General features: G+C 37.0%; 1 protein-coding gene across 16 annotated transcripts; it reads left to right on the top strand.

The window, feature by feature from the left end:
* The first annotated feature begins 527 nt into the window (after positions 1–527).
* On the top strand, positions 528–9,505 carry CLDN12 (claudin 12). 16 transcript variants are annotated; one of them, XM_087916360.1, is made up of 8 exons: positions 528–581; positions 1,247–1,309; positions 1,433–1,465; positions 2,764–2,778; positions 3,392–3,429; positions 4,181–4,245; positions 4,887–4,933; positions 5,181–9,505. In XM_087916360.1, the coding sequence occupies exon 8, from the start codon at positions 5,203–5,205 to the stop codon at positions 5,938–5,940; it is 738 nt and encodes a 245-aa protein (XP_087772486.1). In that variant the 5' UTR covers positions 528–581; positions 1,247–1,309; positions 1,433–1,465; positions 2,764–2,778; positions 3,392–3,429; positions 4,181–4,245; positions 4,887–4,933; positions 5,181–5,202; the 3' UTR covers positions 5,941–9,505. The 16 variants fall into 16 exon arrangements, with proteins under 16 accessions (XP_087772486.1, XP_087772482.1, XP_087772480.1 ...); XM_087916356.1 differs by lacking the exon at positions 4,887–4,933 and having other exon boundaries at positions 4,184–4,245; XM_087916354.1 differs by lacking the exon at positions 4,887–4,933.
* The last annotated feature ends 2,922 nt before the right edge of the window (positions 9,506–12,427 follow it).

The raw sequence follows: 12,427 nt of genomic DNA, 5'->3' as shown, positions 1-12,427 counted from the left end.
GTTGTGGGATCTGACAGCTCAATATCAATAATGGGTCCACGGATGCATTGCAGGAACTGAACTGTTTTTTGTCCTAATGATAATTTTATTAATTCATGTTCATTAAAAACGCGTCTTCAAAATGAAACTTAAAGCACCACAAAGACTGTAAAGAGATACTATAATGTCTGCCTATTTTGTAATTAGACATCCATTTTAATGTTTTAGGATAAAAATCCATTCTCCGAATTCACATTGGCTTGTTAAAAAAAACTGCGGTAAAATAACCCTAACAACTAGAAGTCTCGAAGGCGATAGCTCATTTCTGTCAAACTGCTTCCTTTTGGGAATTAACCCCGATCTGATCCTCAGAGGGCAACCTCAATTACAGCCGGGAGGTGTAGACTTCAGTAATAGCTATTGAAAGAGGATCTTGGGAATTGTAGTCTTTGGAAGCACGTGGAAACTAAGAAAAGAGTAGAGAGAAACTACAGTCCCAGGAAGCTTTGGGCAGACCTGGAAAAGATAGCCACTTCCTGAAATCCGGCAGATCGAAGGTGGATTCGGCGTTTGTAATTGTGTGCGTTGTGCGTGGGAAGCAGGTTAGAAGGGGGAGATTTGATGTCTGCTTAACAAAGATGCCAATTTTTATTATACATAATGAAATTTCTGTCGGTCCAGATCGCTACGGCTGTGTCATATTTTTATGGGTGTATTGTTCATTTCAATGAAATGGATTGTATAATGATAATTACGATTTGTTATACTTAGTGCAACTATACCTCATCGAGTGTCAGAGGCTTATCTACAATGCAAAATTGGGTAATTCTGATAACAAAGAGATTCCTGAAGCTCAAGATCCAGCATTTCTAACAAGTATGGTTTGAATGATGAGGGAGGTGGATGGGAATTGTAGTTCAACAACATCCTGGAGGGGAACTTGTTGCCTATCTAGTATGAGCCAAATATTCTAATACTTGGAAGAAAACACTTTAAAAAATTATTTAAAATTAGTGGGTCATCCTATGAAAAGGTTTTGTGGGATAGATGAGAAAAAATAGATACTGCTTTGTAAGATTTAATGTCACAAGTTGTCATGGGATCTGATTTAGATAAATTGAAATTGAATAAATTTGTGAAGGGCAACACCCCTATCTTTAAATAGTATTTACAGATTTTTCTGGTTGGCTGCTTTGAGGCACATGATGAATCAAGTTGGCTGGTAGAACTCTAATTATATTGTTTGTTAATTGTATGTTTCAAATAGGTGTTCATATGTTGTCCTGAATCATAATATCACTCATCTGCTGTAACTTCATCTGCTTTAACTGTGAGTTTCTTTCATCATTTTAGCCATAAACAGTAATGCAAATAAAATACTTTGTATTGTTTTTATTTGGTTGTTTTTGAATGTTTCAGTTTGATAATAATTTTTAATTTTTCTTGTTTACAGTAATTGGAACTGAAGGTTAGATACAGTGTACAAGTAGGTGTCTTTACCATATTACAACATGTTTTCCTGGTTTTGTTATCTAATCATATACTGTATAGAGGGGTCTGAATGAAGTATGCATAGCCTGTGTCGTATCTCTTTTGGTTCCATTCTCTGATTTGAGATATATTATGTTGAAAACATTGTGCATATTTTTATGTTCTTCGAATAATTTTGAATACTTAGAATTATGAATTGGGGTTGGGTTTTTTGGGGCGGGGGGGGGGCAGATGACCAGTTTAAGGACGGTGGTATATACATGAATCTATAGAAAAGCTTAAACATAATTGATTTTCAGTAGGTTAGGATTCATGTTTCCTGTGTTAAAAAGAATGGCAACTGCATTTTACTATATTTAGGGACTGGGTATGTATACAATGCTTTACATACTTGGCATTGGATTCTCTATATGGACATATCTCTGCAATATAGTTACGTGTATACACACCATTCTTGCAACTGGAAATTAAGAAAAAGCATGCCTCACTCAGACATTTGAATGAGAGATTTGCTGCCTGCAAATGATACAAACTTATTTTTAATGTGCCTTCAACATAATGTTGAGGAGCACAAACAGAAAAATAAGAGTGTTCACCTAAAATATTGCCCTTGAGAAAATAATACTGTCTTGGAGAAAGGTAATGAAGGATATGTTGATGCTACTTATTCTTATAGATTACATAAGAATATATAATCTATAAGGATATATAATCTATAAGATTCTTATAAATTAGATATTTTGCCTGCAGGCACAAACTGGTTTAAAATATGTTTTGTTTATGTAAGGAGTTGGTGGTTGTCAGTTTCATTCATTTTAGTATTTGCAGGATAAATTGAAGAACGTAGCATCGTAGTTTCAGTTCATGTTCTGTACCATTGATATATCAAAATGTGAGTGAAACAGTTGACAGGAAAGTGTTTTCAAGTCATTGATCTAAAATTATATTACACAGTGATTGACCAGCTTACTGTGAATGCTAAAAATGACAATGACAGCTCTCCTTCAGTGTAATATTTAAGTTACGTCTAGTTTAAGTACACAAGTCCAGGACAACTATGCATCTGTATAGAGCAATATTGTAAATTGGAAATGCATCTATTAAAAATAGTAAAGGGCCAGACATTTCAAAAAGAAGTTTACTGATGTCAACAGATTAATGAAAAGAAAAACTTAAGAAAAAAAAGTCTGAAATTAGATATTTTGCTGTGGTATGGGTACTTTTTACCCCTTTAATGGAATCGAAATATTTTAGTGTTGCTATGGTTAACTGCATTTTTTTGCATTCATGCAGAACAAAGATTTCAAGGTGAGTTTGGGCATCATGTTATGCTTCTGTATTTCTGTATGTTTAACGGTCATGTAAATGTGAGGAGCAAAATGCAAGTGAAATGAGCTAAGTATACTAACATTCAGCTTATTAATGATAAATTGAATTTCATTGGAATCCTGTCTTATAAATGTATGCAAACATGGCCACTGACTCAAAATATCTTTGCTCTAGAAACATTGATCTATTTAAGTGAGTTCTTCTATTAATCTGAATTTAATTATACCTTCAAGTTAAATTCCATTCTCAGGGCTGAAGAATAGTACTTATCTTGGCTTATATTTGAAGACTTAATAACATGGTTAAGTTTAGTCCAGTGCAAATTAGTTTTAATTAAAATCCAGCAAATTCTGTAAGTGCTTGTACTATAGCTAAAATTACAAATAGACAAGTGTTCAGTGATTGAGTCTGTTTTGGAAGTTTAATGTAACATAGCTTTTTGTATTAAAATTACATTCCTTTGCCATTAAAGGTATTGTTGAATATAGATCAAGAAGTAGAAACCATTTCAAATAAATTAATTGAGCACTTGTATTAAATATTACTTTTTGTGATCAAATTTAATATATTATAACTAGTCATTAACTTACAGCTTGGCGATTGTTTGAAGTTACGATAGACCATCCAAAGGTATTTATGACCCTGCCTTAGTCGTACAGTCACTTCAGTACCCCTGCCATTATTCACTCTTATGACCAACCGCAGGAAATTGCAGTGCCCTGCTTCCCCTACAGCTATCTCCCTCACCTATCCTGTGGGGTCTCTGCAAGCCTCAGCCTCCAAAGTTTAACTGTGCTCTGTTTATTTGTGGAGCCTTCTTAAAAAATCCCAACAGTCTCTTAAGTACTGCTTGCTTGCAGAATAGAGTGAAGTTGTGATGAGCACAGCACAAAACATCATAGTCCTCTGACATCACTGGATAAAATCACCAGAACTTGCTGCCTTAGCAGAGTGAGAGAAATCGTTAGAGATGATTCACACCCTGGTCAACACGCTCTCCTACCATTGAGCAGGAGATTTAGAAGCATAGCCAATCGTACAAACAGGCTGGAAGACCAGCTTTTATCCATGGGCTCTCAGACTTCTGAATGCAACATAACATCATAACTACGTAACTACAAGTATGATAGAAATGCGGAGTCTGCGCAACATGCAACATGTTCACATTGGTGCAATATGATGTAATGTTATGCACATATATGTACAGAGGATTGTGTTAATATGATTTACTGAGTTAGGGATTTACTTTTTTCACTATGATTTATTGAGATGTATTATGTTGGGGCGGTGAACTAAGGGAGGCTCAGCCAATCTCATTGTATATATGTTGTGCATTGATAATAAAGGATGATGATGATGATTGTTATTGTTATTATTTCAGCAGCTTTGCAAGAAAGCTGAGCCTTGCATTGCATCAGCCAGGCTATTCTGCAAAAACCCAAAAAGGTAGGTTGGGTGCCCTTGGGCCCTGGAACTGAATGTGGGGTAGGGTCAAGACTTAAAAGTGCCTGCAGTGCTGGATAAGAAGTAGACTGAGCCTAAAAGGTTTAACAGCCTCCTGCTCTGGTGGTTTCTATTGCTTAGTTTTAGGCTGCTTTAAGGCCTGGCTGCAAGCAGGCTGTGTCCTGCAAATCCCTTGGGTTGCTGGATGGGAAGTAGCATGCCTTGGCCTACAGGCTCTAACTGCCCTTTGTGCACCCCAGTGGTGTTGTGGTTCACCGGCAGCCTGTGCAGATGACAGCAGAATTGGGCAGTGGGGAAGATGGTCCTGTGTCCGATGCAGAGATGGGGCCAGAGCCATATGGGAGTTGTGTGCTGACTCCAGAGCCTCCAGACTCTGACAGCAGTGAGGCAGAGGAAAAAGGGGAGCCAGTTTCCAATGTGCAGAGCTGCCAGAAGGCAAAAGCAGATAAAACAAAAGGGATGACTCAGAAGTAAGGCTTGGAGGTGATTGCCCCTCCTATTAGATATAAAGTAAGTGTAAAGGTAAACAAACCTTTGCAGGAAGCAAAGTTGTTTGCTCTATTCAGATTAAACCTTGAAGCTCTGTATGTACTTTGTACTTCATTTGGTGTTTTTTTTTCCAGTTAATTTGGCACTTTAGTTTGTTGGCAGCAATTCAAAGGAGATAAAGGTGGATGCTTATCTCGAGTGACTGTTTGGGACTCATTACGGGCTGGGAATGAACATAATTCCCAGCGTTGAAATAAAGCAAGAGTTGTTTGGACTAAGTGTGTGCTTAATTATGGTCTCAGAAAGCCTTGGTCAGAACAAGAGGCTCCTTTAGGCTCCGTTCAGTGGCTGACAGACCAGAAATCCTGAGGAACACTGAAATGAATCTTTATACAAGTTAACTTGGTGCTCTTTCCCAATTTTTCCAGGAACCATTTTTCACAGATTGCAATGGGCTGCCGGGACGTTCATGCTGCGACAGTCCTAGCCTTCCTCTCTGGAACAGCTGCTTTATCAGGACTCATTGCTGCTGCACTGCTTCCAAACTGGAGACAAATGCGACTCTACACCTTTAACAAAAATGAGAAGAACGTGACTGTTTACACTGGGCTGTGGATTAAGTGTGTTCGCTCTGATGGCAGCAAAGACTGTGTCATTTATGACACCGAGTGGTATACAGCAGTCGATCAGCTAGATTTGCGTGTCCTCCAGTTGGCTCTTCCTATTAGCATGTTGACCACAGTCTTGGCCCTTTTTCTCTGTTTAATTGGCATGTGTAACACAGCCTTTGTATCCACGGTGCCCAACATCAAGCAGGTCAGATGCCTCATCAATAGTGCAGGCTGCCATCTTGTGGCCGGCCTTTTCTTTCTTCTTGCATGCATCATTTGCCTGATACCATCAGTTTGGGTCATCTTTCATAATAGAGAGCTGAATCAAAAATATGAGCCTGTTTTCACTTTTGACATTTCTGTTTACATTGCTATTGCCAGTGCAGGTGGCTTATTATTTACAGCTATTCTCTTATGCCTCTGGTACTGTGCATGCAAGACTTTACCTTCTCCTTTCTGGCAGCCTCTATATTCGCATGCCCCTAGTGTGCACAGCTATGCTTCCCAGCCATATTCTGCGCGATCACGGCATTCTGCCATTGAAATTGACATCCCTGTGGTTACACGTACTTCTTAAAAGAATGGGTTAAGAAAGGCAAACATTCCTTTGTGTATTCTCCCCTTATGCTAGCATTTACAAGTTCCCACAGCTTAGCAACTTCTGCAACTATAGCAAGGGTATGTGTAATTTGGTGGCGTTTATTTTTATTACCTAGATTGATAAGAAACAGGAATGAGCAGGCTGAAATACTAGAAGCAACTGCAAACTTAGGGCCTTTGAAACCAGCAGTTTTTGTAAGTTTATAAATAACAAACTTTAGTATCATCTTACTTTTGCAGTACTCAAGTTTCTTCCATAAAATATAGTACTGAAAAATGCCATCGTGCTGTTTGTTTTCCAGTGTATGAAACAGTTAAGTGCAGGTAGTCCTCAGCTTACAACTATTTGTTTAACAATGGTTCAAAGTTACAACGGCCCCAGAAAAAAATAATTTACAACTTGTACTTATGTCTGCAACACTACCCCATTGATCATGTGATCACAAATTGGGTGCTTGGCTAATGGCTTGCATTTATGACTGGCATCCAGCAGTTACATGATCATAATTTACTATCTACCCAACTGATTTCAATTAAAAATGTCCATTGGGCATGGTAAATCTGCTTAATGGTCACATGAATTACTTAACTGTGGTGATTCACTTCATTATAAAAATGGTTGTAAAATCCAATCTGATCACATTTTTTAACCGCAGTGACTTACAAAGGAAATTCTAGTCTCAATTGTGGTCGCATGTCAAGGACTACTACTACTTTCTTCCAGTCTACAGGTAGTCCTCGACTTACAACCATTCATTCAGTGACTGAAGGCTGCAAAAAGTGACTTCTAACCGATTTTCACATGACCCATTGCACCATCCCCATCATCAGGTGATTAAAATTTGGATGGTTGTCAACTGGTATGTATTTACAAAGTTTGCAGTGTGCCAGGTTCTGTGGTCACCTTTTGCAAACTTCTGAAAAAGTCAGTGGGGAAGCCAGGTTCAGTTAACAATCGTTTTTCTTAACTACAGTGATTCACTTGACAACTGGCAAGAAAGATCATAAAATGGGGAAAAATTTATTTAACCATATTGCTTAGCAACAGAAACTTTAGACTCAATTGTGATCATAAGTCAAGGACTAACTGTAGTTTCCCTCTAATTTGAAACATTTGTAGTTTAAATTTTTTCTTCACTGATAGTCATTTCTTATTTTTACAAATGATAAACTGATTTTGTCTAAAGCTGTACAATACAGGTAGTCCTCAACTTACAACAGTTCATTTAGTGACTGTTCAAAGTTACAATAGCAATTAAAAAAGTGACTTAGGACTGTTTTTCACAGTTAACACCTTTGCAGCATCCCTATGATCATGTGATCAAGTGCTTGGCAACTGTTTCATACTTAAGACTGTGGCTGTGTCCCAAGATCATGTGATCAGTCAACGAGGAAGCCAGATTCACTTAACTAACTTATCAACTGAAGTGATTCACTTAACAATTGTGGCAAAAAAGGTCGTAAAATGAGGCAAAAGTCATTTAACAAATGCCTTGCTTAACAAATTTTTGGGCTCAGTTGTGGTCATAAGTTGAGGACTACCTGTAATAATTTGATATTTAGTATGCAAAGTAATAGTTTATGTACACATTCAATCCTGGGCCTATTGTGTTTCATTATGCATACACAAAATATATTTGTCAACATTTTTTAATGTTTGTTAACTTTGTTCCTGTGAAGATTGCCATTTCTAAAGAAGCACAGTGCTAATAAGCAGGAGTAAAACTACATTGCCTAAGAAACGTTTTATTAGTTAAAGAAAAACTTTAAACCTTTTTTTTCAACAAAGGAAATTATGTAAAAGTCTGTTTACAGACAAACTATGAGTAGCGTAACATCAATATCAGAATAGTCTCAGGACTGATTATGGAGGCAAAATCAAAAGTGTAGATCATTTGGACTGCTATTGCCTAAGGGCTTATGCTACCATGGTATGCATCTCTTTATTATCAAATATTTTTATAGCTAATGTGAGTTTTTTCTTTATACTTAAAATCATAAGTATTCTAAGTATTTGTTAACAAAAGAAAATCTTCCTCTCTATTGAAAAATACCTTTCTGATTTTAGATTTTTTTAAAAAATAAGTACAGAATTACATTTATGGGTTACTTTTTATAAGTGGATTCCTGAAAGCCATGTTCCAAATAAATTATACTGAGTATAGAATATTTTTATATAGTATTACAGTTTTGAAGCTGAGATCATTATAAACATTTGCTGTATTGTTACAAGCGTATTGGCTTGGTTGTAGATCTCACATTGTTTCTTTTGCAGAAACAATGTTCTTATGCCCTCAGAAGGATTCCCCCCGCCCTCAATTTTCTGGTGTTTACTGTTTTCTAAGTAGTACCAGAAGCAGATATGAACTTTAGAGTATGCTATTTGATCTCTTTTTTTTAAGCGAATAAGAATTTTCAAAAGCTTTTAAACATATCCTGGAAATTGAACTAAATCTAATATCTTTCTTATTGACTTCTAAGAATATTACTTTTTAATTTGCTTTAAACAGTAAAAATAGTAAAAAAAAATTGAAGAAAGCAAAGTTTTATGAACTTCATTTCTTTAGGTAAATTATTGGAAATTGTTCTATATTAATGTTTATTTTGCATTTACCATTCCAATTATATACACATCAACCTGTGTCATTGAGACCTTTTAACTTTGTTTTGAATCAGGAATTTCTCAGAAATGTTGAGTACGTTACACTTTAACAGTGATATTCGCACTGTTTACAACTAAAAATAGAATGTTAGAAAGGATTTATATTTGCACTTGAAATTCATAAATGGGAAATGAGTACAATTCCCTTCAAATAGCTGCAGTTAATGAGAGCTACACATAAAAACAGCTTCAAAATGCAGGGCAGGTTTTAAGTTATATGTTCTGTCAATGACAAACATATAACGATGTTTTCAGTTCTCCCATTCAGGTATTCAGTTTCTATTCTCTTTTGGAGAATTTAGAAATCTTAGGGAAATAAAACAGCTGCATTCTGATCATTTCCTCTTCTTCTGCTTCAATTCTCATCTTACTAATGAGTAGGACAACAAATGTGGAGGTTCAGATTCCTATCTACCTGTAGTCTTTTAGAAGCTTGATGGGTGATTTTGAGCTAGTCGCTCTTTCTCTGCCAACCTACCTCACGTAATTGTTTTTGCAGGAAAAATGAAAGGACGTCCTATGAATACTGCTTTAAGCTCCTTGTATAAAAACAAAGGAGGTACAAAAACAATTAGCATACAATATATCAGTTACATTATGCAATATAAATGATGGGGCTGATGTACCTAGCTTAGAGGTTCTGTTTTACCCTTTGTTGAGGATATTGTGTAATAATTAAGGTATCAAGGAGACCAGGAGACAGTGAGTTCTAGACCCATTTTAGGCCCAAAGCCAGCTGGGCGAACTTGGTCTCTCAGCCCTAGGAAGGAGGCAATGACAAGCCACTTCTGAAAACTTGCCATGAAAACTTCAGGGACTTGTCCAGACAGTTTCTGATAATCAGACACAATTGAATGTAAGCAAAAGAAAAAAAGAAAAAGCATACTCTATAGATTGAAGTGGCATGGATATAGCCACATACTTAGCCACATACTCAAAACAGTGGAACTGTTTTCCAAAATAAATATTCCATTATGTACTCTGTATTCTGTTAGCTCGAGTTCTCTGAAAGAAAGTATGTCAGGCTGATCTTTTGGGAGCTGGGTGAGTTTCATTAGATGGTAGAGGATACACTTTGTATTATGGCTGGTGCTTTTAATATTTGAAGAAGATGGCTCGGAGAATGCTATCAAGGATTGCTATGTTTCAGTTTGGTCATGACTCCATAGGTAGCTGTTCTACATTAAAGTTCTATATTTTTATGGATTCTAACTCAATGTATTGGGATTTTGCAAATACTAATTTGCTTTTCTGGGGATAGGTTTTCACGTCAGTATTTGTTTAACAGTGTTGAGCTTCAGGATTTAGTGACTGGTTTAGGGAACAGATTTTCTGATGTTTTGCAGCAATTCTATCTAGCATCTTCAGAGACAAAGTTCTCTGCCACATGGACCACAGGCAACTGAACAGGAGCTGACTGCTCCTGTTTTTATAGTCATATAGTTAATAAAGTTATATAAAAGTATATCATTTTGTAGTCTTTATATGTGTCCAGACAGGCTATAAACATAGGAACCTTGGTCAATTATCAATGGTCTACCTCACAAAATCTGAAGCTCAATACTGCCCATCTTGCTTTTCTGTTTTAAGAGTACAAGGCCTCTAAGCAAAATGAGAAAATTACCATCAGTGCCAGCATGTTAAGTGGCATCAGAGTAATAGAATCAGCTCTGTGCCATTTGTCTCATTCCCCAGCTAATCACCTTAATGTGGATAGACCGTATTCCCTCACTGATGCTGAAGAAAATTTGAATTGTTTGACTAGTTGGATTTTGTATATTTTCTTAATATTTATTATAAATGGGCTTTTTGACAGTGTTGACTGCCTGTGCATGGAGAAGCTATTAAACTGTGACTTGGGTATAACATTAATCTGTTTCTTTTGAATTTTATCTTGCCTGGCATGATTTAAATAGAGTAATTTTTCAAATGAAAATTTTGGACGTGAATCCCACCACTCGTTTTAGAATAAAATTTATCTTTGTGTTGCATGGAAGTGTATTAATTTAATCAAAGTTGCTTACTGTAAAGAAATCTGGGTTTGACATTTAATATCTCATAGTATATGTTTTATGTAGTTGTATTTTTAATAAAAAAATAAAACATTATTTTGCAATGGTTGACAATACATTGTTTGATATATACAAAAGTCTTCTTCATTGTAATAGTACAAATTCCTGCTAAGGTGAAAAATACTACTCACACTATGCTTTAGTATACCATAAGAATTAGACTTATATGTATCTCATGTCTGTCTTTTCATTCACTCTGCTCTTTTCATTCAGCGTTCCAAATTAGACCTTCCTAGTTAAGTATCCTAGGTTTCCAAAATATTCTCATTGGGCTTTGGAGGGTGGGGCAGGATTCAAAAGGTAGCAGTTAAAGATTTGAAGATGGTTTTTACTGTTTAACAACTACAATTGGGACAAGCATTTCAGGCATTAAGCAAAACAGTCACTATGTGAAACCACAACTCTGCTTAGGATCTGAAATCAGCTTTCCTTTGCTTTACAGACCTGTGAAGGTCATAAATGCCAGGATCTATTGCAGAATTAACTCATCACAGTTCTAACTGAACAATTGCTAAAGATTTGTAGACTTATGACCACAATTGGGCACAGAATCACAATTGCAGTTGCTAATTGAGCTTCTGGGTCAGTAAACAGATGGAGTCAGGAGCTTGGATGTGCCTTCTCCAAATCAGCTTTCAAAGAATCACAAAAATGGAGCCTGGTTGGAGAATGGCAAAAGGAGGCAAGAAGCCACACTTTGCATAGACTGGTGTGTCAGCTGAAAAAAAATCTGAAGTGGGGCTGGTCTGATGAGCTGAGCAGTTTTCCATAAGCTAGTGGCCCTGGGGCCAGCCTTATTTGCACAGGCTGATGGACTAGCTAGATTGCTGACTGAGATGGTGGTGGTGGAAGATAGGTTGGTGGGGAAAGTCACGGTACCCTTGGGTTTGGAACTACACTTAAGCTGCCTAACTTCCAAAATGAGTTCACCTGTTCACAGGGATGCCATAACTTTGGGCACGGGTTACAAGTCCCTTTATTCAGCACCATCATATTTTCAGTAGTTGATGCATGAACAGTTGTAAGTTCAAGACTGCAATACAGCATTTTCTTAAAAATGGGAAAGGTAAGATGTTATTTTACTGGTAACCTAAAGAGCTTGCACTAATTGACAGAGCAATCCCTGTTTATATTTCCTTCAAAATAACTCTTGTAATTCATTTTTTTAAAAAAGTTATAGCCATATAGGTTGAGAACCATAGTTGAAGAATCTTCATACGGCTCTAGCAAAGAATTTGAAAAGAATGAGACAACTTAAGAATTCGTTTAAGCTTTTGGTCTGGCAAACTTTTTAAATGAGACCTTGCCTGGGGTTTGCAGTTCACAGCAGTCTCAAACAGAGATAATGCATGCATTGCATTAGGTAACAGTGGTGTCAGCAACTTTCCACCAAAGAAAATGATGCTCCAATCTGTTCCTTAAAATACTCGGTCAAGGTGCGTTTCTCAACGTCAGCAACTTCGACCTCAACTCCCAGAGTTCCCCAGTCAAGCATGCAGAGTTTCTCAATCTCCACTACGACTTTAATTTCAGTTCTTGGACCCAGCCTACTGTAGGCTGAGGAATTCTGGGAGTTGGAGTCCATCCCTCTTGAAAGATGAGGAACACCGCCCTATAGAAATACTTCATACAACCCGCCACCCGCCTTGTTTACAGCACAGCCAATGATCCCCCGACCCCCAGCAATCTTCATTTCTAGAAACTACACCGCGGATCGAGAGCGCTCCCGC

This window comes from Pseudonaja textilis, chromosome Z (genome assembly GCF_049901715.1).
Source record: "Pseudonaja textilis isolate UNSWEBS1 chromosome Z, rPseTex1.2, whole genome shotgun sequence".
NCBI lineage: Eukaryota > Metazoa > Chordata > Lepidosauria > Squamata > Elapidae > Pseudonaja > Pseudonaja textilis.
The sequence above is the reverse complement of the archived record's forward strand: the minus strand, read 5'-3'. Positions and strand labels throughout refer to the sequence as shown.